This window comes from Eucyclogobius newberryi, unplaced genomic scaffold, assembly GCF_026437365.1.
Source record: "Eucyclogobius newberryi isolate DKJ021-1_F unplaced genomic scaffold, fEucNew1.0.hap1 SCAF_21, whole genome shotgun sequence".
Classification (NCBI taxonomy): domain Eukaryota; kingdom Metazoa; phylum Chordata; class Actinopteri; order Gobiiformes; family Gobiidae; genus Eucyclogobius; species Eucyclogobius newberryi.
The window spans coordinates 24,241,816-24,265,696 of record NW_027315846.1 but is presented as its reverse complement, the minus strand read 5'-3'; the positions used below and the strand labels follow the sequence as shown (position 1 = coordinate 24,265,696).

At 41.5% G+C, this 23,881-nt stretch overlaps 2 protein-coding genes across 2 annotated transcripts in view; both read right to left on the bottom strand.

The window, feature by feature from the left end:
* Positions 1-1,193: 1,193 nt before the first annotated feature.
* Positions 1,194-18,873, bottom strand: usp40 (ubiquitin specific peptidase 40). Its single transcript, XM_072458314.1, has 31 exons — positions 18,243-18,873; positions 18,057-18,124; positions 17,877-17,990; positions 17,589-17,753; positions 17,372-17,518; positions 17,150-17,293; positions 16,939-17,067; positions 16,760-16,870; positions 16,564-16,671; positions 15,808-16,026; positions 14,990-15,131; positions 12,932-13,013; positions 12,685-12,856; positions 12,523-12,607; positions 10,999-11,069; positions 10,544-10,929; positions 9,885-10,029; positions 9,747-9,806; positions 5,695-5,755; positions 5,470-5,558; positions 5,232-5,318; positions 4,774-4,810; positions 4,627-4,691; positions 4,290-4,364; positions 4,005-4,202; positions 3,817-3,935; positions 3,376-3,441; positions 3,094-3,304; positions 2,146-2,241; positions 1,963-2,061; positions 1,194-1,303 (listed from the first exon to the last, which is right to left on the bottom strand). Exons 1-31 carry the CDS (start codon positions 18,433-18,435, stop codon positions 1,205-1,207), a joined length of 3,843 nt encoding a protein of 1,280 aa, XP_072314415.1. The 5' UTR covers positions 18,436-18,873; the 3' UTR covers positions 1,194-1,204.
* A 732-nt stretch (positions 18,874-19,605) lies between these two features.
* Positions 19,606-23,881, bottom strand: part of LOC140370484 (thrombospondin-type laminin G domain and EAR repeat-containing protein-like) — a 17,068-nt gene continuing 12,792 nt past the window's right edge. The window contains exons 9-12 of the mRNA XM_072457649.1: positions 23,770-23,881; positions 21,085-21,263; positions 20,911-21,012; positions 19,606-19,933 (exon numbers count right to left, since the gene is read on the bottom strand). The exon at positions 23,770-23,881 is cut by the window's right edge and continues 118 nt beyond it. Of these exons, the coding sequence (XP_072313750.1) occupies positions 19,780-19,933; positions 20,911-21,012; positions 21,085-21,263; positions 23,770-23,881 (547 nt within the window). The 3' untranslated portion in view covers positions 19,606-19,779. The remainder of the gene's footprint in view (positions 19,934-20,910; positions 21,013-21,084; positions 21,264-23,769) is intronic.

Here is a 23,881-nt window from a genome sequence, read left to right as displayed (position 1 = left end):
ACTACAAGCAACAAAGTCTGTATAAATTACACAATAGCTATGATTTGACAAATAATAATGCCTTATAACACATTTTTTCCATTGCGTGTAAATTGTCCCTGTATTTTAGATGGATTGTGGCTTATTGATGACATCACAGAGGGATTCGGTTTTGGAACACAGTGCTATTTCTAATTTCCTTTTCAAATTGTTCTTCTCAAACAACCACTGGACCGATGTAAAATTATAATGAATATTTCCAGCAGGAACTACCACAAAACAAAGTAATAATTAGAAAAACATGACAAAGGCACTTTAACATTTTCATATCACATAAATAACAAGGACGTCTTAGTTGTATTGCTGTTATTAATATAATTTTATTGATAAAATATTGAATTGAAGAGTATGGATGTTGTACATTTTTACAGTTTGCAAATAAGAAACAATAAAAGAAAAAATATTATTATTCTCAGAGGCGCTTTGCACAATGTTTCAAACTAAAAAGTCTTGGCACTTTAAGCCAGATAAAATTTCAACCAAACTTAGAAAAAAATGTTCACAACCAAAATGCACAACACATTACAGTAGATTAGTTTAGATTAATTATGTACAGTTATTTGTCCCTGAAGTGAAATAACAACTAATTGATTGAAGGGTTTTATCTGTGTGTCTGAGTTTAAACTGCAGTTTTAGAAACAGGATTATTCGCCCTCAGTATAATATAACCCAGCACATTATTCAGACTCAAAGCTTTGTACAGGAGCCTGGATGAGAGGAGAGTGTGAGGTAGTGAGGACAGTCGCTCCCAGACTGCTCTGCTTAAGGCCATTCTCCCTTTAAGTGCAGATTAAACCACTTTTGGCCATCCTCACTTTCACTCATTAAAAGCAGGACATGAAAGTGTGAGAATGGCAGCAGAACACGGGTATAAGATCTGCAGCGCCCGACGAGTCATGCAGTATCTTTACAACCGTACAAAAACCTACTCACCAGAGACCTACAACAACAAAGCAATAGATCAGTCACAGTGTCACAGCAGAAATTGGTATTTATAAATGTTTTCGTGGCCAGAGTTTACAACAGTTCTGATGTTAGACCGTTAAGATGTTGAATATTGCATAGAGGAGCCCATTTCTACTAAACAGAGTAAAGTTCAGAGATCCTCCCTCGTAACTGCATTGACGTTCAGATTGATTGGATTGGTCCATGCAGAGGCCGAGTGCTATCTGAATTCCCCGACACTGATGGATAGTCCCACTTCTGGTTTTCTGGTTTTGGCTTGTCCACTCTTCTTCGGCTCAGTGCAGTTAAAGCCCTGCTGGTCTCTGGAGGAACAAAAAGGGCATTGTAGGAAAATCAGACTTTTAAACATGCTCTTTACTTTGTATTTAGAATGTAAAACAATGTCTGTGTAAAAAAACAACATTATTTGACATCAGCTGTGCTTGGATATGGCCTTTAGCCGTGAGTGTGAACCATTAAAAAAGGGGGGGAAATGGACATTTAAGCCCCCTGACTGGCACGCAGAGTCACAATTTCACGATCTTATATCTGCCGATAATTTATGAACTTGAAAACTGTTTCAAATTTCACCATCTCAAGAAATAGAGTGATTTCTAAGTCTCAGAGAAAGACCACCTTGTAAACAGGATGAATGAAACAAGCGTAACTGAAGCTAAAAACAACTCGAACGAAAAATGCTTTATGTTTATGTGTCCTTTAAAACGGTTGTATTGTATTTAACTTTATTAAATGATGGGATAATGTTGATTCCTCCTCAGAAACATGCCGGGTACCTGGAGCTGTGTGGTGAGCCTTATTTAAACTGCTTCACTCCAGTCCAAGTGCATCTACATGTACATTGGTTTGAAAATATATCAAAACAAGAACTACAGATTCAATTGTGTCCAAAGTTCTAAATACTGTACTATAAAGGGGGCCGTTAAATAGTTTGAATAGTGTTGAATACAAAGAAAGGAGGACTGACCCTTTACTTATCTCGGCTTGTTCTCGGAGCCTCTGCTGACACAGCCTGTGCTCCAGAGTGCAGAAGTCCCTGTTGTTGTCAATCTGCAGATTCTAGGAGGAAAAAAACAGAAGGTTGTAACGATTATCCGGCCACATTATAGATCCAGACTTAGGACAGAATTAGGACTTTAAAACCTTGATGCCGATTGTGTCCCCGTCCTTCAGATGGAAAGGCCCTCCCAGTAAGGATTCAGCCCGCTTTTTCTTCTTCTTCTTGGAATATTGCTGATTCTAAAACAAAGAACACAACTGCTTATTTACAGCAATAACACGAATGAATTAGGCCTTTATTGGGCTGGGACGAGACACCAGATTGAGTCCAAGGGAATGAGACAAGACAAGACTTCATTATAAGATCATTATAAACTTCCTCATGCCCCCAACACACTTTGAGCGTGTAAAAAAACAACATCTCTGAAGTAATTATTTAGTCAATATTTTTTTTTTGAATATTGCATAAATTGCAAGTAATATTATTAGCAACACATTTCTATCCTAATGTCCTTGCTCCGCCCCTGCTGCAGCGTCACCCAGAGCCCTCTTCTGCAGAACAGATCGAGGCTCTAGAAAACACTACAGGCTCCAAACTATTAACACTTTCTTTTGCATTTATGAAAACATGATTTAGACATTTGTAAGTAGAAGTTGAACTTTGGCTTTGCGCTCGCCAGTGTCAGCTCAGCGTCACACGTCTTGTTTCATGACTTCTTTTTCACAGTTTCTAATTGAATATGAGGCTCATCTATAGACTGTATAGACTTTGAATATATACAAACTACAGAGAAACTCGGCCTACTGAAGACTCCCTGTTTAACTGTAAAAGAAGAGTGCAGCTGCAGCACAGAGCGCCTCAGAGCCCTGATGCCCTACACTGTTCTGTCTGAGGTTCATATTTCAGTGTGTGTATTAGTCCCCCATTTCCAGAGTAAAGACTGTAAAAACAAGCAGATTACTGACATTGCTTATTCTGTGCAAATACTTACAAAAACATATGTTGTGGGGTAATTTCAATTTCACAGACGTCCCAAGGTAAAGCTAATCCTGTCTACATTTATGAATCACAGGACAATGTTTCTGACTGACCCAAGAACAAATCTCCTCCCAGATGTGTTTGTCCGGATGAAACTTGGCCAGCAGCAGAGAGTCCTGGGACAGGCCGTAGTGAGCGGCCAAGCAGGTGCGCAGGGAGCGAGGGGACGAGTCTTTGGAAGCGTCCCACAGCAGCTCCTCTGAGGGGTAGTACCGAGCCTCACCGGGAACGCCCATCTTCACCTTCAGAAGCACCTCTTTGAGCCTGTAGGGCACAAACATATGAGTGCAGGTCATTACAAAGTGAGATGAATTCTGATTTATGTTATTTCTAACCCAAGGTCTTCCTCTTTAAAGAGCTGTTGGATGCAGACATTGGTTCCACTGGTGAGCTTCAGCTTCCTACAACAGAACAAAATGGAAAATCATGTACATTTAAAGGCAACAGCACTCCTACTGGTTTAGAAAAGGAACTACAGTCACAACAGGACATGATGTCATAAACTGTAACCAGGGACACGTTCGATAGTATTTTATGTTTGTTAGCAGAAAAACAAAAATAGAACCTGCTTATTCTACACACAGTTCTATTAAGTACAATTATTTTTAGATTTTCTTTTGTTTATAAATGTAAGTAAATTGTCTTCTTTTTTATAACCCTTAAAATATAAGCACTGGTCTACTGTATTTAGCAAGTAACTATTTACATTGGACTAAACTGCGCGGGGCGGTGTGACTGAATGTGTAGGTGAGACGACAGGAGGCACTGTATTCCACCTGAGCATGAGGTGCGTTCCCCTGACGATGCGTCCCAGCCTCATGTCCTCCAGCTGCCACACTCTCAGGAAGCCGGAGGTGGGCACGCACAGGTCCACCAGGGCGGGCAGCGTCAGCACCTGCGACAGGACCACGTCATGACAGAGGGACTATGGCGCGCAGGGAGGAGGAAAAGTCAGAGCAAGTACCTGTGTTTTGAGGTCGTCCAGCGTGGCCTCGTCCGAGATCTCCACTTGGCCCACGTCCCTCAGCACTGGAGGTCCACAGCCGCACAGGGGGACGTGCTCTCCGCCGTTCACTGCGTGCACAGACTCCTCTGTGAAGCCGTTGTCAGTGTAAGGTCTGCTGTCGCTCACAAACAGCCACACACACAGTTTCAGGAAGCCCTACAACACACACAGGTACAGTTAGTTCATGCTGAATACTGTAATATACATTTGACTTCACGGTACATGTAATATTAACTATTGTACCTTTGGAGGCTGTTGTCCTTCCACAATAATTAAAGTCTCTCCATTGCTTATCTTCAGGTCAGGCAGTGTGGAATCCTGGAAATACAGTAGAATACATTTTTTTTTACATATAAATACATCTTATTTAGGTGCAGTCTATTATTTCAGTGCTATAGAAACTCTTGCATGTTTATGAAATGTTCGATAAAAACAAAGTGGATGTGGATTTAGACTGATTGCATTAACTTATTGCAATTGTGTTCATTGTATAATCCTTATTGAACCAAAATAAAATATCAATTAATGTGATTTCAAAGATCCCAAATCAGACACTTGTGATCAAACTAAAAGCGCTCACTTCGTCCATCAGAGGTTCTCCGACGTCCTCGCACCAGTCGAGCCTCCTCAGGTGCCAGCTGGTGCCTGCAAAACATGGAAAACAAAAGTCTGTCATCAAATGTTCGTCTGCATAAATGGACAAAGTTATAAATGAAAGCTCTTTTACCGTCCAGACCAACAACATCCAGCATTTGCTTCAGACACTGTAAAAATAAATCAGTTTCAAATTTCAATCCATTTTAAAAGGACACATATTATGCATTATTTCATTGCTATTGGCCTTTAAACATGCTCTCGAGTACCTTTTCTCATGTTTTTGAACTTAAAAAATTGTACTACATCAGTTGTCAGCAGAGGGAATAACATAGGGGAGATAAACAAAGTCTGCTGTAGATTTATGGATTTAAAACTCAAACACAGATCTCTGAACTGAAACTGAAAATTTGGAACTTTTGAGGTTCAGAGAAGAGAGGACTTAAAAACCAGGATTCATCAAACTATTGTGAATGACACTAATACAACTCCAGGTGTGTTGTCTATGTGAAAACAATGTTATAAACTGGTTAAAAAGTGTACATCTTGCATAAGTGTCCTTTTCACATCCATTATTACACGCACACATACCTCTTTTACAGTGCAAGCCTTTTCCACAATTATATCCATTTCCATACCAGCAGAGGGCGCCGCACCCACCAAGATGTTAAGGAAAAGCTGCAGAGAAGAGGAGTCTAACATGAATCATCCACTTCATGGCAGTTTTATTGGCAGTATTTTCTCTTGACGTAAATGTCTGAACGTTGTGTAGTGTGAGCGGTGCAGCTGCGAGTACAAAGGCTTCTTGAAGAGGTAAAACCAAACGCACCTGTGAGGCCTTGGGGGCGCGTCCCAGGCACAGCGACAGTGTGGTCATGAGCCGGACGCCCGCTTCTCGAACGCTCAGCTCCTCGCACACTGCAACACATCGGGGAGAAAAGTGGCTCGTAAAAAAAGAGAAGTTCTGAGGACGAGGCGGATCGCGGTGGGATGGGGGGGAGCGGAGCCAGGGCCAGGGGAAGTACCGCAGAAGAGAGGGAAGAGGTGAAGGTACCTGGAGGCAGGAGTTTCCCCGTGCAGTCCACCTGTCTGAGGCAGTACGCCGCACCTGCCGGGTGAAACGCAGACAGGTTAGGAAACGTACGGAGCTGGGGTTTTCTTTAACGTCTCTGCTCGTCCCCGGGTCCAGATACAAGACGTTTGTCAAGCGTTTATTTGCTGCTTCTTTCTCATTCAACCCAAACTACGAACCGTCACTGACAAAGCCCAGCTAAAAACATGCTGTGTTTAGTTTAGTTTCGTAGTTTTTAAATGTGTGTTCTTCTTGTTTATCTGAGTGTTTTTATGTGTATTCCGTCGATACATTATTAAGCTGTAAATTACCAGTAAAAACAATAAGGCTGTTGTTATCAAAAGCTGGATTGGGCCAATCACATGCTTCTTCACTTGTTCCACTCATTTGAATAAGCACTGTGATTAGCTACTTTTTACTTCGATGCCCTCACTGCGCCGACGTTGAGAAGTGGCCTCGAAATGTTGTAGTGTGTGACATGAGCTCGTGGAACACGCTTGTCCCAAATAAACCCATGTATATTTAACATTTAATAATGTTAAATACTACGATTCCTCAAAGTGCACTGATCCTTGTCGGGGCTCAGGAGACTGTACGAAGCAGTGGCCAGAGCAAAGGGAGGACATTTTGAAGAATCAAAAATATAAAACATGTTTAGAGATATGTCGGTGTAATCCCTCATTCGTCCAGGCGTGTTCCATAGTAGAAAAAGCTTCAGTTGTTTCATCTGGACTCAGTTAGAAAAAATAGACGTTTCGACTCTCATCCAAGAGTCATTGTCAATAAAAGAATTTAGATCGAGAACTCCGATATTAATACTCTTCTGTTCTGTTCTGTGACAATGACTCTTGGATGAGAGTCGAAACGTCTATTTTTTCTAACTGAGTCCAGATGACTACAACTGAAGCTTTTTCTACTATGGAACACGCCTGGACGAATGAGGGATTACACCGACATATTTCAAAGAATTTTGGGCCTAAAACCTTGGATTTAGTTCGGGAACTCGAATCTGTAGCCAGGAAACTAGCAGACAACAGGAATCACTTGAGGTTCAATCTTAGATGCAGACAGAACAACATGATCCCGAAGAGCCTGCAGATCAAATCACCGGTCAGAGGACACAGAGCAGAGAAGATTTGGAGAAGGAGCCTTATGCAGATGCTCAGTGAAAGGATCCAGGAAAACAACGTCAGAATTGATAAATTGAAAGACAGAACAGGAACTTTACAGGAGAAATTAACCAGCATACTCCCTGAAGAAGCTTTCAAAAGAGTGCTGGATTTTACACAGACAGCACAAGAAGCACAGCACAGGAAGAGCAAAGAACGCCAAATCAAGAAGTTCAACATTCTTTTGAACAAAAAGAATGCAGGTGAGGTCGAGCTAGACATTAGAACTGAGACAGACAAATTAGCGACCAGCAAAAACAATTGGATTAAGAACCTATCAGATCGTGTTCTGACACAGGCAGAAAAGGAGGTGCTCTCTAAAGGGCTCAACTTTTCTGTCACCTCTAAACACATCCCTACAGAGGACTACATCACAGCCACTGAAACGGCAATTAGGAACAACAACATGACTGAATCGGAGGCTGCAGACCTGAGGTTATGTGTCACAGCGACCCTGAAGAGTGCCAAACCACCTCCTTCAAATATCACATCTGAAGAGAGAAAAGCACTTTCAGCACTAGAAAAAGATCATAGCATCAACATCCTCCCAGCAGACAAGGGACGTTGCACTGTGATTCTCAACGCAGCTGATTACGAAGCCAAAGTCCACACCCTCCTCGAGGACACGACCACATACGAGCGCTTGAAAAGAGATCCGTATTACAGACTGTATCCTGGTGAAGCCATGCCCTGCATTTATGGCCTTCCAAAAATACACAAAAAGGAGGTTCCACTCAGACCCATAGTGTGCAGCACAGATTCCATCACTTACAATGTGGCCAAGCATTTAACAACTATATTGGCTCCGCTTGTGGGGAATTCGGAACATCATGTGGAAAACACGCACAACTTTGTGGATAAAGTGAAACATCTCCAACTGGACCCAGATGACCTCATGGTTTCATATGATGTGGTGTCCCTGTTCACCTGCATCCCGACCTCTGATGCAGTAGCAGCAGTGAGGATCAGACTGCAGGAAGACACCACCCTACAGGAAAGGACCAAACTGACACCTGAACACATATGTAAACTGTTGGACATCTGTCTGAACACCACTTACTTTCAATTCCGGGGACAATTTTACAGACAGATTCATGGCTGTGCCATGGGCTCGCCCGTCTCTCCCATAGTGGCCAACCTGTACATGGAGCACTTTGAGAAGAAGGCACTGTCCTCATTCTCAGGCATAGCCCCAAAACTGTGGCTTCGCTATGTCGATGATACTTGTGTAAGAATTAAGAAACAAGAGCTGGAAACCTTCTCTGATCGCATCAATGCTGTGGACCCACAAATCAGGTTTACAAGAGAAGACGCTAAGGAGAATCGCTTGGCCTTTCTTGATTGTTCCACGATCAGAGGAGAGGACGGGAAACTCCAAATAGAAGTATATAGGAAACCTACACACACGGACCAGTATCTGCTCTTTGGTTCCAACCACCCACTACAGCACAGGCTGGGTGTGATCAGAACCTTACAACACAGAGCTCAAGGTGTGCCCACCAGCTCAGAGGGCAAGAAGAAAGAGGAAAAACATGTCCGTAATGCCCTCTCAGCCTGTGGTTACCCCGCTTGGGCTCTCAACAGAGTGAAGAGAACCAAGAAGCAGGACAAAAGGGAAACTGAACAGAGAAGGAAGGGTGTCTCTATCCCTTATGTGTCTGGCCTGTCGGAAAAACTGCAGAGAATTTTTAGACAACACGAAGTCCCTGTTTATTTTAAACCAGGAAACACTTTAAGACAAAAACTGGTTCACCCTAAGGACAAGTTGCCGACTCAAAAACAGAGCAATGTAGTTTATTCGATGCAATGCAGTGAAGAAAGCTGTAAAGAACGTTACATAGGTGAGACGAAACAGCCTCTACACAAGAGGCTCTATCAGCACAGAAGAAATACTAGTTCAGGACCACAGAGCGCCGTGCATCTCCATCTTGAAGCCTCTAATCACTCGTTTGAAGACGGTGAGGTGAAGGTTTTAAGCAGGAGAAAAGATGGTTTGAAAGAGAAGTTAAGGAAGCTATTTTTGTTAAAAAAGAAAGACCTTCTTTAAACAGAAATGGAGGGCTAAGATTCAATCTGCCTGGTATCTATAATGGTATACTGAACCCCTGGAAAGGTAGAAGACCAAGACCAGGACATTTAGATGCTAATCAGGTACTCAGGGTGGTTGAGCCAGTGTCTCACAAAGACAAAGAGGATTCTAATAGCCCATTAAAATTCTGAATAGGCTCGGTAGATACAAGGGGGGAGTTTCTGTTGAAACAAACAACTCTTTCTACTTCAGGAAGGCTCCTCCCAATGGGCGGGTCTTACCACAGAACAGTATTAATATCGGAGTTCTCGATCTAAATTCTTTTATTGACAATGACTCTTGGATGAGAGTCGAAACGTCTATTTTTTCTAACTGAGTCCAGATGACTACAACTGAAGCTTTTTCTACTATGTTTAGAGATATTTCACACTTTTTTGTTAACTACACAATTGTACGTGTTCAGAGATGTTTGGGTGCCTTCAGAGAGAATCTACAATGTCAATACAAAGGATGGGTGATAGATCGGTTTAAGTATCGGCCGATATCGAACCATTTTCTGGTAAATCGTTCTCAGCCGATATGGAAAAAACACCCGATATTTGGCATTATGGGAATTGAAGAATTGCTAAAAATCATGCAACCCATTATTTTATATCCCACATCAATATGTTCTGTTTTTGTTATAATTTAGGCTATTTATAAGTGAAAAGGTCATTTACATCATCAGCAGTCAAACAATCCATATCGGCCTGTCCCTATTAAATAATCAAATGAAGACAACACATTGAATTACTTTTTTCCAAATGTTTGTAGTGTGTATGAGCCTTGCCTTCCAGGGGCCTCTGCTCCAGCTCCTGCACCTTCTCCAGGGCCCTCAGTTTGACGTCCACCAGCAGCTGCACACAGACAAACACGTGCTCATCTCAGTCTCATGTGACGCTTCGGTTTGGTGAAAATTCTTTTGAAACGCTCACAGTATTTCCTGTGGCCAGCACTTTGACTTTGTGTGGCTCCTCCCCTCTCTGACCGTGCCGAATGTTGGGCTGATGTTCCACCTGAAGCCAGCGGCAGTCAGAGGGTGTTGTCACGGTTACCACGTCTCCATTTAAAGTGAAAAGGCTGCAAATGTATTAAAAAAATCAAATGTAATGTAAATTCTCTTATAGTTGATAGTTATTAATGTTGTACCAATACTCAAAATTCATACTTTAAGTCAATAATAAGGCTCAAGACAAATAAGAGTTCTAGTTTTGAAATAAGGATTCTTAGTAAACTATTTATAATGCATTAATGAGCAGTAGTTATTTGTTTAGAAGCACTTAAGGTATTTATCGCTTGGTTATTGAAAACTGTTAAATAAATAGCTTATTGATGCCCTTACTACTTTTACATGGTTAATGAACACACAAATAACTAATACAGAGTGCTAATTCAAACGTTTAGTATTAAGGAAACTTATTCTAAAGTGTTACATAGTCATTTATGCTCCAGGTCATAAAACTGTTCAGAAAAGGTCAAACTTGGTCCTAGTCATGTGATGTTTCGATACTTGATATTAGTATTGATTATTACCAGTTGTTCTGATACTTTTGCCCACCCTGCTGGTATATTATCCTTGTTCGGACACAAATACCTGCTGTCAAAGGACTGTGGCTCCAGCACCAGCAGAGCGTCCCCGTCCTTCAGAGACAGCTCCTTCAGGGTGCGCAGCATGTCGTCCGGGGGAAACACCCTCCAGCCGCTGGCCCCTCCGCCCTCTCCTGCTCCGCCCTCCACTCCGCTCCGGGCCCTGTGCTCCTGACACAGCAGACTCTCCTCAGGCTCGCCCAGGGCCTCCCTCACCTCCCCCAGGGTGGCCCCGCCCGTGAAGCCCCTGGCCTCCTTCCTCAGAGCGGGCGCCTGGCTCTCACAAGCGTCCTCGCCTTGATTACCGGGTTCCTCCAGATCGAGAAGGGGACGGACTACGGTGAGTAGCACGGGCTCCCACTCGGCTCCGGTCAGGACGGCGGCGCCACACACCTGACACAACGCGGATACGGAGAGTTTAACCAGGATACGTCAGTCTATTAATGCGGGAGTCGTCTTTACCTCTTTGCCGTTCCAAACAAACAGATCAGTGTTGTTTGTGATGCCAGCGCTGTACAACGACACGCCATCATCTGCAAGAAAAGCATCATTCACACCAAAACCACACCATCTAATGCATCATCGGTCATGTATGAGAGGATATTCAAGAATTAGAAAATGTACTATTACAGTCTTGAATTGTCAACTAGAGCTGCATTTTATTGTGAAATATTGATTGTTAATGACCATATCAACATTATTGCAATATTAAACTTGTTTTTGGTTTATTATAACTGAAATTATTGTGTTAAAAAGTCTTGATTCACAAGTCAAAAAATGTAAACAAAACCCCGATTAAATAAAGGTTCATGTTGGACTTTGTAAGAACAAACTTTTATCAAATCTGCCTTTTTAAAAACAATACATTTCTGCCAGATGGAGAACCCTGGCGTTATCCTTGTGCAATTGTAAGTGTAATTATGCCTGATATTGGTTATTATTAGCATTTTCAGACAAAAGATATTAGCGACTCGATTCGGGCTGTATGATTTGGGAAAAATAGGATTCGTATTTCAGAGCATGTTTGCGCAGATCCAAACAGCAGTTTTTATACAGAATTAGAGAGGATATTTTGTTGTTGGTACTTCAAAAATTGCAGCCATTGCAATTTGCTTAATGCATTTATTCAAATTGCGTTTTCGATTTGATTGCGATTCATCTTTGCAGCTCTGATTCTAATGCTGGATTTCCTGTGGCGATCTAAAGTCCATGTATGGGTTGTAAAACTTTAAATTGAGGTATCACATGTCAACAGTGGGTACGCCGAGTTAAAAATATGTTTTTGGGGCCTGTCAAGTGGAATAACCCAAAACATCAGTGCAATTCACCCAAACAATTGTGATAGAATGATGATATTAAGAACACTGTTATTTGCAAGTCCAAACACATCGAATATTCTCCATAACATAACCAAGATTTATTCACTTGTTTTAAGACATTTCTACTAAATAAACGCTAAATATGTCATCTTATTTGAACAAATCTTGAAAAGTAAAAGTGGCATTTTTCTACTTTTAAGGTGGTGTAATTTTGGAGTGTGTCTGTTATTTGGATCTTTGAGATTGGAATCAAGGCGCCTCAATAATAGTACCCAGGGTTTACACGCAATTAGATTTTTCATGTAAATTTATTTTATTGTGTGTGTTCAAGTAAGGGGACATCAGAGGACAAGGGGAGAAAACCAAAAACTCCATAATAGTCGAAACAATAATGACAAAAGAGAAAAGAAAACCATCTAAATAAAAAAATATATATATTAAAATGATAACAAAACAAAGAGAACAGCCCCCAGCAGCCAGTGATAAAGACAGCCCATCCCACCACCAACAACCCCAACCACCAACCAGCCCTTTGTTGTGTGTGTTGTGTGTGTTGTGTGTGTGTTGTGTGCGTGTTGTGTGTGTGTGTTGTGTGTGTGTTGTGTGTGTTGTGTGTGTGTTGTGTTTGTTGTGTTTATTGTGTATTCTGAGCCCGCCCGGTCATTACCTGTGAGTGTGTTGTACAAGTGGAGCCCGGCTGGAAGACTCTTAGCCACGGTCAGAGCCATGTCTCCTTCCCAGGGTTCTTGCATCTTTGTGTACAACAAAAACAACAATTAAAGACGGCGCCGTTGTTTATGGTTCCCAGCGTTGGCATCGGAGACCACACCTGATAAATGGTAAAGCGCAGGTCTCCCACGGTCTTCCTGCGGTCGAAGCTGAGGGTGTTTGTGGCGCACTGGTCCTGGCAGACGGGCTGGAGGGCTCCGTTTGAGAGGTTATACAGCGGAGCCAAGTGCAGGTGCAGCTCGATGGTGTTGTTAGTGGCTTCGAACTCCTCCCTGCAACGACCATTATGAGCAAAAAATTAAATGTACGGCTTCAATATTTAGGGAAAACATTTGGGGAATGCATACCGGCTCTGCTGTAATCTAATGTTCTCCTCCTGAGCCATCTTGATGAGTTGAGGAGGAACTTTGTACTGAGGGTTGTTCAGAGCTGCAAATGTGGAAAGAAAGAGCAGTTTGTTTGAGTGGAGCAAAACATGTGGCTTTGAGCATTGGAATTAAGAAAGTTTAATTCTAAAATGAGTTCGAATAGTGGTAAATTCCCCACAAAAACGCCTTAGCCTTCTAGACTTTCAGCATAGAAGGGACATTTATCTAGTGTCCATCCCAGAGACACGTCTCCTACAGGCTGACATAGACTTAATAACAAACATTATGAGCTCATCGCTTCCTCCTCTCGTGACAAACCAAAGTCAGGGTCAGGCAGCAGGGAAGCGGGCCGCATCACTTTCACTACAGTCTTATGACTTTAACATACTTGATCTCTTTGAGTACAAACCTCTTATTGGAGGAGACCTTAATGCTGTATGTCACAATGTTGATAAGATAAGATAAGATAAGATAAGATAAGATAAGATAAGATATTCCTTTATTGTCCCACATGGGGAAATTCCATTGGTGCAACGCAGGAAGATACAGAGGTAGATCCAGAAGAACAGATCACTTATAGGAAGTCTGAAAAACACTTTCACTAGAAGATCTCCTATAAATAAATAAAAACTCCCATAGACAAATAAATAAATAAATACCATTGCATGTGATCACGACAGTAACTGCACATAATATGTGTCACGACAGCACATAGATTGCACATGAATTTCATAGTAATTGCACATATGACAGAATTGCACATCAGTATTAGGTTAGGTCAGTATTGCGCCGGGATAACGTGACGATCTCCGGGTAAGACGACTGTTCTCCGCAGTTTCATGAGTTCCTCCTTTGTGGAAACGCGGTACGGCGCCAGCCGGGGGGCGGGGCCGGAGCCGGGGGCGGGGCCGGCCGGGGGGCGGGGCCGGGGGACTCAGAGCCAAGACACATCGCAACGACACGACGAAAACACTCAATCCAGCCGAATAAAGTCAAAACAAGTTAATTTAAAGCGATTCCAGTGCGTGTCCCGATCGTTCATGAAGTTCCTCTTTCATATAAACGTGTATATAAACGTGTACCGACGACACGCCGTACTTTAGCGCGGCCGGAGGGCGCGGGGGGGCTGGTGGGCTCGCTCGGAGCTAGCTCACGTCACAACAACACAACGAAAAACTCTCAAATCCAGCCGAAAAAAGTCAAAAACAGTTGAATTAAAAAAATATTCCAGCGCGTGTCCCTATCGTACAGTAAAATAGAAAAAATATACTAACTATATTTACAAAATATAGGAGATAAAGCACAATAAGTGTGAGAAAGAAGAGAGAGCGTTTACACCGGGCTGCCAGCTGTACCAGCGCCTTATGACGTATCACACAATTATGACGATAGAACAAGGGGGAAAAAAAGAGTTATGACCACATGTCCTTAAACGCTTTACAAACACTACTAAATTAATAATGTTAGTCTAACTGACACATGGCGTCTGATGAAGCATCAGAAAATTCTCTTTTTATTCCACTCCTCATAAATCCTTCTCTAGGCTTGATTATATATCTTTGTCCAAACCCCAAAGTATATGCACAACAGAAATTATCCCATTTCCAATCTCAGGTCACAGAGCAGTGCTTTGCTCCTTCACACTTCAAACAGGACGGGCCCTTATTAAAACAGCTAACACAGGAGTTACATCCTTTTATAGCCATTATTCAACCATCAGTGAATGATCCACGAGTATTACGGGAGGACGTCAATAGAAGGGTTAGAAACGTCACTGTTTCCCATGCCTCCAGATTAAACAGAACTAGAAAGCAGAGAAAAAAATGACTAGAAGCTGAAATAGCTACGATTGAGGGAAAAACTGCAAACAAAGTCACACCTGAAAATGTCAGATACTCATCTGGCTAAAGCAGAGACATTAGCAGAGCAAGTGTTGCCGTGTAGAAAGAGCAGGATGAGTGAAAGAGGTCAGCGCGCGCTCTCAGGGGCTGCGCTCGAGTCCAGACTGAGCTGGGACAGGCCCAGTGTGGGGTTTACCTTGTGGAGGCCTGTGCAGCTGTGTTCTCCTGTAGAACAGCATGTAAGCGCTCTCTTTGCCCTGGAACTGCTTCTCCAGGTCCGACTCTCTGATGCACGTCACTGTGGAGTCGTTCAGGTCGAACCAGTGGCTCTGCAAACGCTGAAGAGACACAGAGATTCCCACCACATTCAGCCAGGAACGTTTCTGCTGGATGTTCCTACTACAGCGTTAGAATCCCGTGTATATTTGACTCATTTTAGCGCTCTCACACAAGCTTTGTTTTCCGCACAGTGTAACATTTTAGTCCTACGAGTTTTATGAGGAAAAATATTTAACGATTTAATGATCATTTTCTTTCGTTATCATCGTCATCCTCAAGTTTGTGACCAGTTTAATGCAATTGAACTTTCTGAATGACAAAAATAAATGTAATGTGACAAAAACCGTCAGATGAAAAAAATTACTAATTTTAGTGTTAACAATTATTCATGATTATTAAAATAAATCCTTTATTTTTCTTTTATTGCCATTGTTATTAACCAGATTTACAAAACAGAACTCTGAAAGACAAAATAAAGTAAAATGAGACAAAAACAGCCAGATAAAAAAGTTAAATCACATTTATTTTTTAGGCTTTGTATTGAACACATTTTTTTTAATTTTGTTTCTTAAACTCTCAGGATTATCATTTGTTTTAATTATTATTATGACCTGAATATTTTTTTTTCCATTTCATTTTATTGCTTCGATCAATGGACAACTTCCAACTAAACCTCACAATTTAACAAATCACAGTTGTAACTTTGACATCGCTAGTATTAAGCAGCAGCTGTACCTGATCCTGATCCTGATCCTGATCCTGGTCCTGATCCTGGTCCTGATCCTGGTCCTGGTCCTGGTCCTGGTCCTGGTCCTGGTCCCCTCTGGCCGGTGTGTCAGAGCTGGCGTCCCCAGATTGTGTGGGCTGTGTGGGGGGGCTAGGGGGGTTCACCTTCAGCGTCACTTGAGAACCATTGGACAGCAGCATGAAGACGTCGCTGTGGGACTGCAGGAACTGGACAGAAGATGAAGACGCTTTAAAGGTTTGGAGACAAAGACGTTCTAAAGTCCAGAGTGGAGGCAAAAGTGAAGTGCAAGAGAAAGAGATTTCACTGGAGAAACTGGGATTTACCACAGAATATGAAAAGTCAAGGTGGTTTTGTCAAAGTAAAAGCCTCAGACACATGTGAGTGAGTCTGCTTTTATCACATTTACTATTGTCTTGGTTTATTTAATAGGAGATTATGACTTGGCATTTTTGATGAAGGGAAAATATATACATTTTTAGCTTTTACTTGACAAATACTTTACCCACAAATACCCATTTTTCATTGTATCTGCAGATATATCACCAAAAATCTGACTTTTTGTGAAGCTCGTGTACAATTTTAAGGCTAAAAATCTTCTTTTGTCATAGAAAAACCAACTAACTGACATTTCTCCTTAAAATCCTTAACATTTTGAGTGAAAGTGTGTGTCAAATCTCTGAGGACATGTTTTAAGGGTCTAGAAGTGTAAAAGCTCAGTATATATGAACAAAGATCAGATCTACCTTTGCTATAGTTCCGTATTGCTTTTTAAACGTTTTACTCCATGAGAAACCAATCTTCTCCATGAGCTTTTGGCCTAGTTGGTCCACTTGAACGCTCTTGGAAGGTTCCTGTTGAATTACCGGTAAAAAAAACAAAAATATAAGAGTTCAGCACAGTCTAGAATCAGCCTTTTGTAAGACATGAACGCGGTTGTACCTGGGCGATAATGGCAGTGAGGATGGGCAGCGGGTGGTCCTTCTGCGGCTGTGGCTCGCACACTTTCACGTCGCTGCTTTTCTTCTTTGTCTTGGGTTTGGAGTCCTCTTCCTGGTGTGAGTGAGACAAATGTTAAGTATGAAACATAAAGTGTAATGTGCGTGTGATAGAGGACTCACTGGAGGCTCCCAGCGGCCGAGTTGGTCAATATCCTTAATGTAAACGTGGTAATGGCCGCCGTAGCAACCGCCCTTATGGATGATCACGGAGAACAGCTCATAAGAGTAATCGGAGTCCTCTCCCTCGGTCTGCAGAGGACACGTGTGTTACTTGAATGAAACAGAATATGAAAGTGTATCGTTGGGCTGAAGGTGCAGAGGACGTGCTGACCTGTTCGCAGAAAGGTCGCAGGTTAATGCTGAGGGGAAAGCTGTAGCGCCCGGTCTCTTTGTATCGCTCGCATTTGGCAAAATCAAAGCTGAACCTCAGGAGAGACATGGTGATGAAGGGAGGGAGCGTCCTCATCTTTGCAGACTGGACACATGGTGTACAACACGTGTTATATAGATGACGTACACTTGGACACACAAGAACACTTTCAAGTGGACTGACCTTGGCCGCGGTGACGAGCTTGTTACACTGAGCACAACGATACAAATTATTGCCCTCAAATAACTCTTCTTCCACAAACATGTTCCATAAAGCCTCCTCCAGGCTGGACACTCCACAGACGCACGCCGTCAGGTCCAGGAAGTCCTCCTGAGACAGAAAAGGTGGTGTTGTTCTTGTGGAGAAGATGTGACATTGAACAGCTGTAGTGTGGGCCCACCTGTCTCTGGCTCACAGTGCCACACTCTGAACACACGATGCTGTTGACAATAGTGCCATGGTACAAGCTGTTAATGAAGGAGCTTCCTCTGGTGCCCACCAGGGAGTGCTCCAGAGCACTGAACAGAATCCTGTTCAGCTCCTGCACATCCTGCTGGTTTGTTCCCTGAAAAAATAATTTACACTTTCCACAATGTTTCATTCTCATGTAAGATATTGTTTTAAATGGATCCTTCATGAGCCAATGGCAGCACCACGTTTCCCGCTCACAGTAGATAAAGTGACAGACCTCAGTGGTGTTCCAGCCGAAGCTGTCAGTGAGCTCTGCTGTGGAGGCGCTGTGCTGGTCCACCAGCAGCAGGTGAGCAAACAGCCTCTGCAGATGCAGGGGGATCACCCTGACCTGAGCACACACATGTTCTGTTATGACACTCACCCTCATCTATGTGTGTGCACGTCTTACACTTGCTTTAGCTCCAGGTTTGTCCTGGTCTTCCAGACGTCCCAGGTCCTCTGGCCCCAGACTAAACAGCTCCTCTGTGAAACAATGTGGAAGGTAAGATTTAGTTTGGAGTGGTTTAATGAACTGGGCTTAAATCCTGAAGTATGGGCTCCAAACATGAGGCTGAACCCCAGGACCAGAGCCCTTGCTGACCTCTGAACTCCGGGGTGAAGAGCAGGGTCTGCAGCAGAGAGTTGAGGTAGCAGGTGCCTCCTTGGTTCTTGATGCCGCACAGATTGCTTCTTCCTCGGGGTGGATGGGGCTCCTCGGGGCCCTTCAGGTCTCTCCCTTTGGAGGAAGATGAAGATGCTCCATCTTCGTCTTCCTCAAACAGAGTGCCAAACATGGTGTGTTGTTGTGTGGTTGCCTCGCAGCGCCTCTCGCTATCTCATCTTAGTCTTTCCGAGTTCAGTGTTGATAATGGCCGGGCTGACTCTGAAGTAAGAAGACTTTATGGGGCTGAACATAGCGAATCTTACCGTCTGTGAGCGCGGGCTGTGAGCTGTGCTCGAGCGCTACAACAGCGCTAAACGACGGCAAACTCCAAAAGGGTTCGACTGTTGACAGCTCAGCGAAAAGCTCTGTCCCTCAGTGAGGTCAGCGCACTGACGCACGCGCAGGGACTGTGACCTGTCTTTGTCCTGCACGAGCCTGAGAGGAATGTCTCACGTGTCCTCAGAACTCTGCGTTTGGCTCGTGTCTCTTTAGAAAGCTCAAGAATGACAGCACATGACACGTAAATAACACAGCCGACGGTGAACCGTAGGCAGCCATGTTGGTTTCTGCAGAGGAAGCAGTGTTGCATTATGGGACTTGTAGTACAGAATGTAGAAAGTCTAGAATGGTAATGTAACACTTGCATACTAACCACCATAAAGCACCAAAGAAGAAGACACCATTTCTAACATTTTAAACAATCATTAGATTGTATAAAGGTGTTATCCAGTATTATAATTTGCCAAATTATGACTGTGGTGTAAGTCCAAACTTTTTTCACAACCACAAAAAACACACGCATTTTGAAACTTGTACAGAGCAGAGGGCCACAAACAACCCAACAATCTCAAATATGTCGAATGACAAAGTGAATCATTCAAAATGTTGCATTTGAAATTGTTTTGATGAGCCTCCACACCTTTAATAAGACTTGGAACATTAAAAATAGGTTGATATAACATCAAAATGCTTGAATTTTTCCAATTTACAGTAAAAAGTAAAATGTTTTGTTGTTTGGACCAACTTAGCAGGAAGCTGGAGGGCCCACAAAAATTGGTGTGAGGGCCGCATTTGGCCCCCGGGCCGTAGTTTGGACATGCCTGGTGTAAGTCATTTGCACTTGTTTACAGGAGAGCAGACATAGCCTCGATGCAACTCATTGAAGGACTGTTTAAACTAGCCTATAACTTATATTCACCCTCGCCAAGCACCACAGCACATAAAATAATCACACATTTGTATTATTTGATTTATTTGTACATTTATACACATATAAATGATGACATGAGCGTGCAGCAGAGCACAGCATGAACAGTACAGCACTGACACTTTAACAAATCTATGGCACGTTAGGGCAACAAAACCATTTAGTCATTGGACGGACTTTGACAAAAGCAACCACATACACTCGTTCAAATATTGCACTTGAAGTCTCAAACATTGTAACAGTGTGCCTATGCTTAGGAGGCTCCTCTTAATAAGTCTTGAGCTTAAAAACCTTGGTTAGAGGCGCTTTGGCACTGGAGTACATCAGGTACGACTCGCCTTTCCAGGTGAAAAACTCCCAGTCACTGCATCCAATGGTGGGGAGGAAGTGAACAGGAACAAAGCCTTCATAACCCTGCCACCTACAATATACAAAACAGTTAGATGAGACGCATTCAGATTTGAAGCTTTGTTTATACCTACAATTTCAGGGAGAGAGTGATTAAGTGATTAAATAAGATATGGTTCAAATGAAATAAATTATTCATTATTATTCCTATTATTTTATCACAAGAACGCATTCAAATATCGATTGTACCAAAGAGATTTAAAAAAAAAGAAGGGATAAATGATACACTATGGAGTCCATGATGCTCAAAAGGAGTAGGAAGACATTTAAAAACATTTTGTATCTGCGTAAGCTCTAAGGTGTCTTTATATAATCATTATCAATATTAACAGCATAGGCTGTGCATGAAACAGTGATGATACCTTTGCATCAGAAAGACCTACTACTACTACTACTACTACTACTACTACTACTACTACTACTACTACTACTACTACTACTACTACTACTACTACTACTACTACTACTACTACTACTACTACTACTACTATACTTGCTGTTTATTAAAATGTACTTGTTCACTTTGGCCTTTAACACAGTTTGAGATCGTAATCAGATCTGATTTATTAGATTTATCTTTTGTATACATGAGTTTTTATGTTATTCTTATATCTGTTGCTGTTTATGACTAATTCATGGTCAAAAATGTATATGTGCCAACGGTTTTACTTTCACCCTGCCAACTATCTTGCAAAGATTTGTACCTTATCATTTATTTTTAAATTGACAATGTCTTGACTTAGTTTAAGCTCAATACTCTGCTATTCCACAGATGTGGATACAAAAACTCTTTCTCACTGCGCGTATTGCTCTCATCTTAAAATACTCTAGTTGGTTGAGTATGCTTGTAACATTGTTTGAAGTACTCCAATGGCCAGTCAAATATGCCATTCATCTACTTTACAAGAGGTCACATCCTAGTTGGTGATATACTAAGACAGAGCACCTCTGCTCCCAGTGAATCGTTTGACAAGCTGACACGATGAGTACCTGTAGAGAATGCTGTTGAGAGAGTAGGATTCTCCACTGAAGGAATTAGCGACAACCAAAAAATATTCTTCCCCCAGGCTGAAGAACTCCCAGTCCACAGCGCTGCAGACAGAGGCAGAGTTATGCGCTGAGTGACGAGAGCCTGGGAACACCTAGTATCTGTCTCTCCTTTACCTGTAGGTGGTGATATCCTGGAAGCGCACAAACAGGCGTGCGTGCATGTCCAGTTCATAAATAGTGGAGTTGATGGCATAGCGTTCGTGTCCCGTACCAACCAGTCTGTGCCCATTGGCTACGACGAGGAAAACTCTCCCTCCGATTTGGAACATTTCCCAGTCTGTGGCACAGTATGTCTGGGAAAGAATAAAGAAGAGGTTCATGTACAAGAATTTGATGATTTCATAATTTCAGATGGAGGGCAGGGGTCTATGTATGGTAACTCTATGGGAGATTCACTATTTTTGGAAGAAATACACTGTACTTATTATGTGGTTTAAAGGGGACATATTATGTAAATTTGAATGAACCTTTAACCTTTTAAATTTAAAAGTTTCCTCATCATTATTTTACTCAAAGTTGTATTTTGATTAATTTATGCATGTTTGAGTAATCCTGTATTGTCCTGCAACTGAGGCTTAACACATACTCAGAAAAAAAATGTTTTCATTTACCCCCTATCTCCGCCCACATCCCTGTACTAAGAGTGATGCAGGTAGAGTTCTAAAATGTCACACAACCACTTTTCAAAAATAAAAAACAGTAAATGACAATCTGCTGCTTGAGACGGGCTTTATCAGTTCTGCAGTTTTGAACAGGAAGTCAAAGGACCCGTTTCTATTTTTAAGCCGTTTTGGATCAATACTGCTGTTTACAATGATGAAACTGTATCTACTTGTGTCATTGTTCAATATAAGAGTGACTGAGAAAGTGAAATATGTCTCCTTTAATATCCTTTCAACAATGACAACAATCACACAGCTTCTGACAGAGCCAGGACAGGCCAGTAATTACAGAGATATTAACCATAAATCAGGATGATAAATGCATGACAGTTATTCCCTCAAACTCAATTTCAAACTATAGGGGATTTTAGAATGTTGAGATGAGATCAGAACACTCAACATTTTTGCTATAAAAAACATAAATTTAGACATTATTTGAACTGGAACAATGTTATTTAATATTGCCACCCCTTTTTTAAGCTATAGTGAGAAAAAATGTTGTGAATAAATTGTTATTGTAGATACATTAATCCCAGATAATAAAAAAAAACCTCAGCACTAAAAGAGTTAAAAGGGAAATTCTACCATAGAGTATTAAACTATTGGCTCAGAATGTTGTAACATGGACAATTACTTATGTTAAGACTTGTCCTGCGATAAAAACATAAGCATCTAAATGAATCCAAAGCGTAAACAAAGCCAGTCTAACTACGTTTTAATTATTTTAGGGGATAAATTACCCGCAGCCTGGAGCTACACTTCTAAGATTCATGTCTCGTGGAGTTCCCCTAAAATCCTTCAGGTTTCTTTGCAGCAATGAATGTGTCACCACTTTTGCTTTTTCAGCATGATCATTATCCTCTCTGTCAAAGCACTGCTGTGTTTCAAAGACTATTTACACTCTTGACTGTTGACACTCTATTAAACAGCCATCTTTCTTTCATACATTCATTTCATTAGGTCACTTTTTAATCAGATTTTAAATTTTAAATGCTGAAATAAATTCCTCACTTTGACTATAACTTTGAAAAAACAGTGTATTTGTCATTGTTTCAAGTTAAAAATAAATAAATAAATCACAGTTTAAATATTCAATTCATATTTTTAAGCAATCAAATTCAACAGTCTATGTTCAGAGTGCAAAATGTGCGGCACAGCATTAGCAGTCGGTCCTGAGAGAGAGATTCAACAAGTAACAACCAGAGAATGTTGTGGGAAACTTATCGAATTTGTCCAAATTAGCCTCATCAAAACCTCATTTCCTTTGAACACGTATGTTGTGATATTCAGCCTCTGGAATTTAGATTAAAAACAATTCAAACATGTTCTTTTGTCATTTCGACATCTACCTGTATTTAAAATTCAATCATCTAATGAAACAAATGATTGAGTAAAAGTTTTGATTCCTCTTCCCTCTGTGACAAAAGCTCCTTCTGGTATGATTTAGTTTGCCTCATTTTTGTGTCGGGAATATCAGATTTAGTGCAATAGTATTTTAGTATTACTTCCAATTACAAAAGTGATGTTACGTCCAGACAATTACTTTTACAAAAGGTAAGGTAGTTAGGTAGTTTCCCCAAATACTTTTATCAGGGCCGCTCCAGGTTCTTTAAGCAATACAACTTAACATTTATAATAATAATTTAAATTTAAAAGTGTTTATTGTAACACTATATTACTATATTATATAACTATTAAAATACTGTTAAAGACATCCAACGTATGCGAGTGGGTAAATAAATGTAATCATAAAACATAAATACAAAAAAATAAAGCATTACAACTAAAATAAATACAATGTAAGACAACTCTACTTTAGGTGTAATATTTATTTGTAGAATTTAAACATTTTAAGGCCTTAAATCTGACTATTAAATTCAATACTTTTTTATGCCTTTAGGACCCTGAGGCTGCTTTTTGTTTCTTGGACTTCTATTTTGCTTTTATGATTTGATCCCAGGTGTCTTCCTTTTCAGTACAGCGCACATCCATGTTCATACTACTCTCATCTGCTCACTATCTGTGCAAATCAAAGAGCAGCTTGCTATAATAGTCCTGTAGCGCAGATATACGACTCTGTAAAATGTCTGTGGGTTTATTGTGGTGAGATCAAACGCAGTTGAATCACAGCACACACCTTAATAGTCTGGAACACCTGGAACGCTCCATTGACCCAAACATAGATGACAGAGTCCACAGACGTCGTGACCCCATCAAAGGCGTTGGCAACCACCAGAAAGTGGTACGGC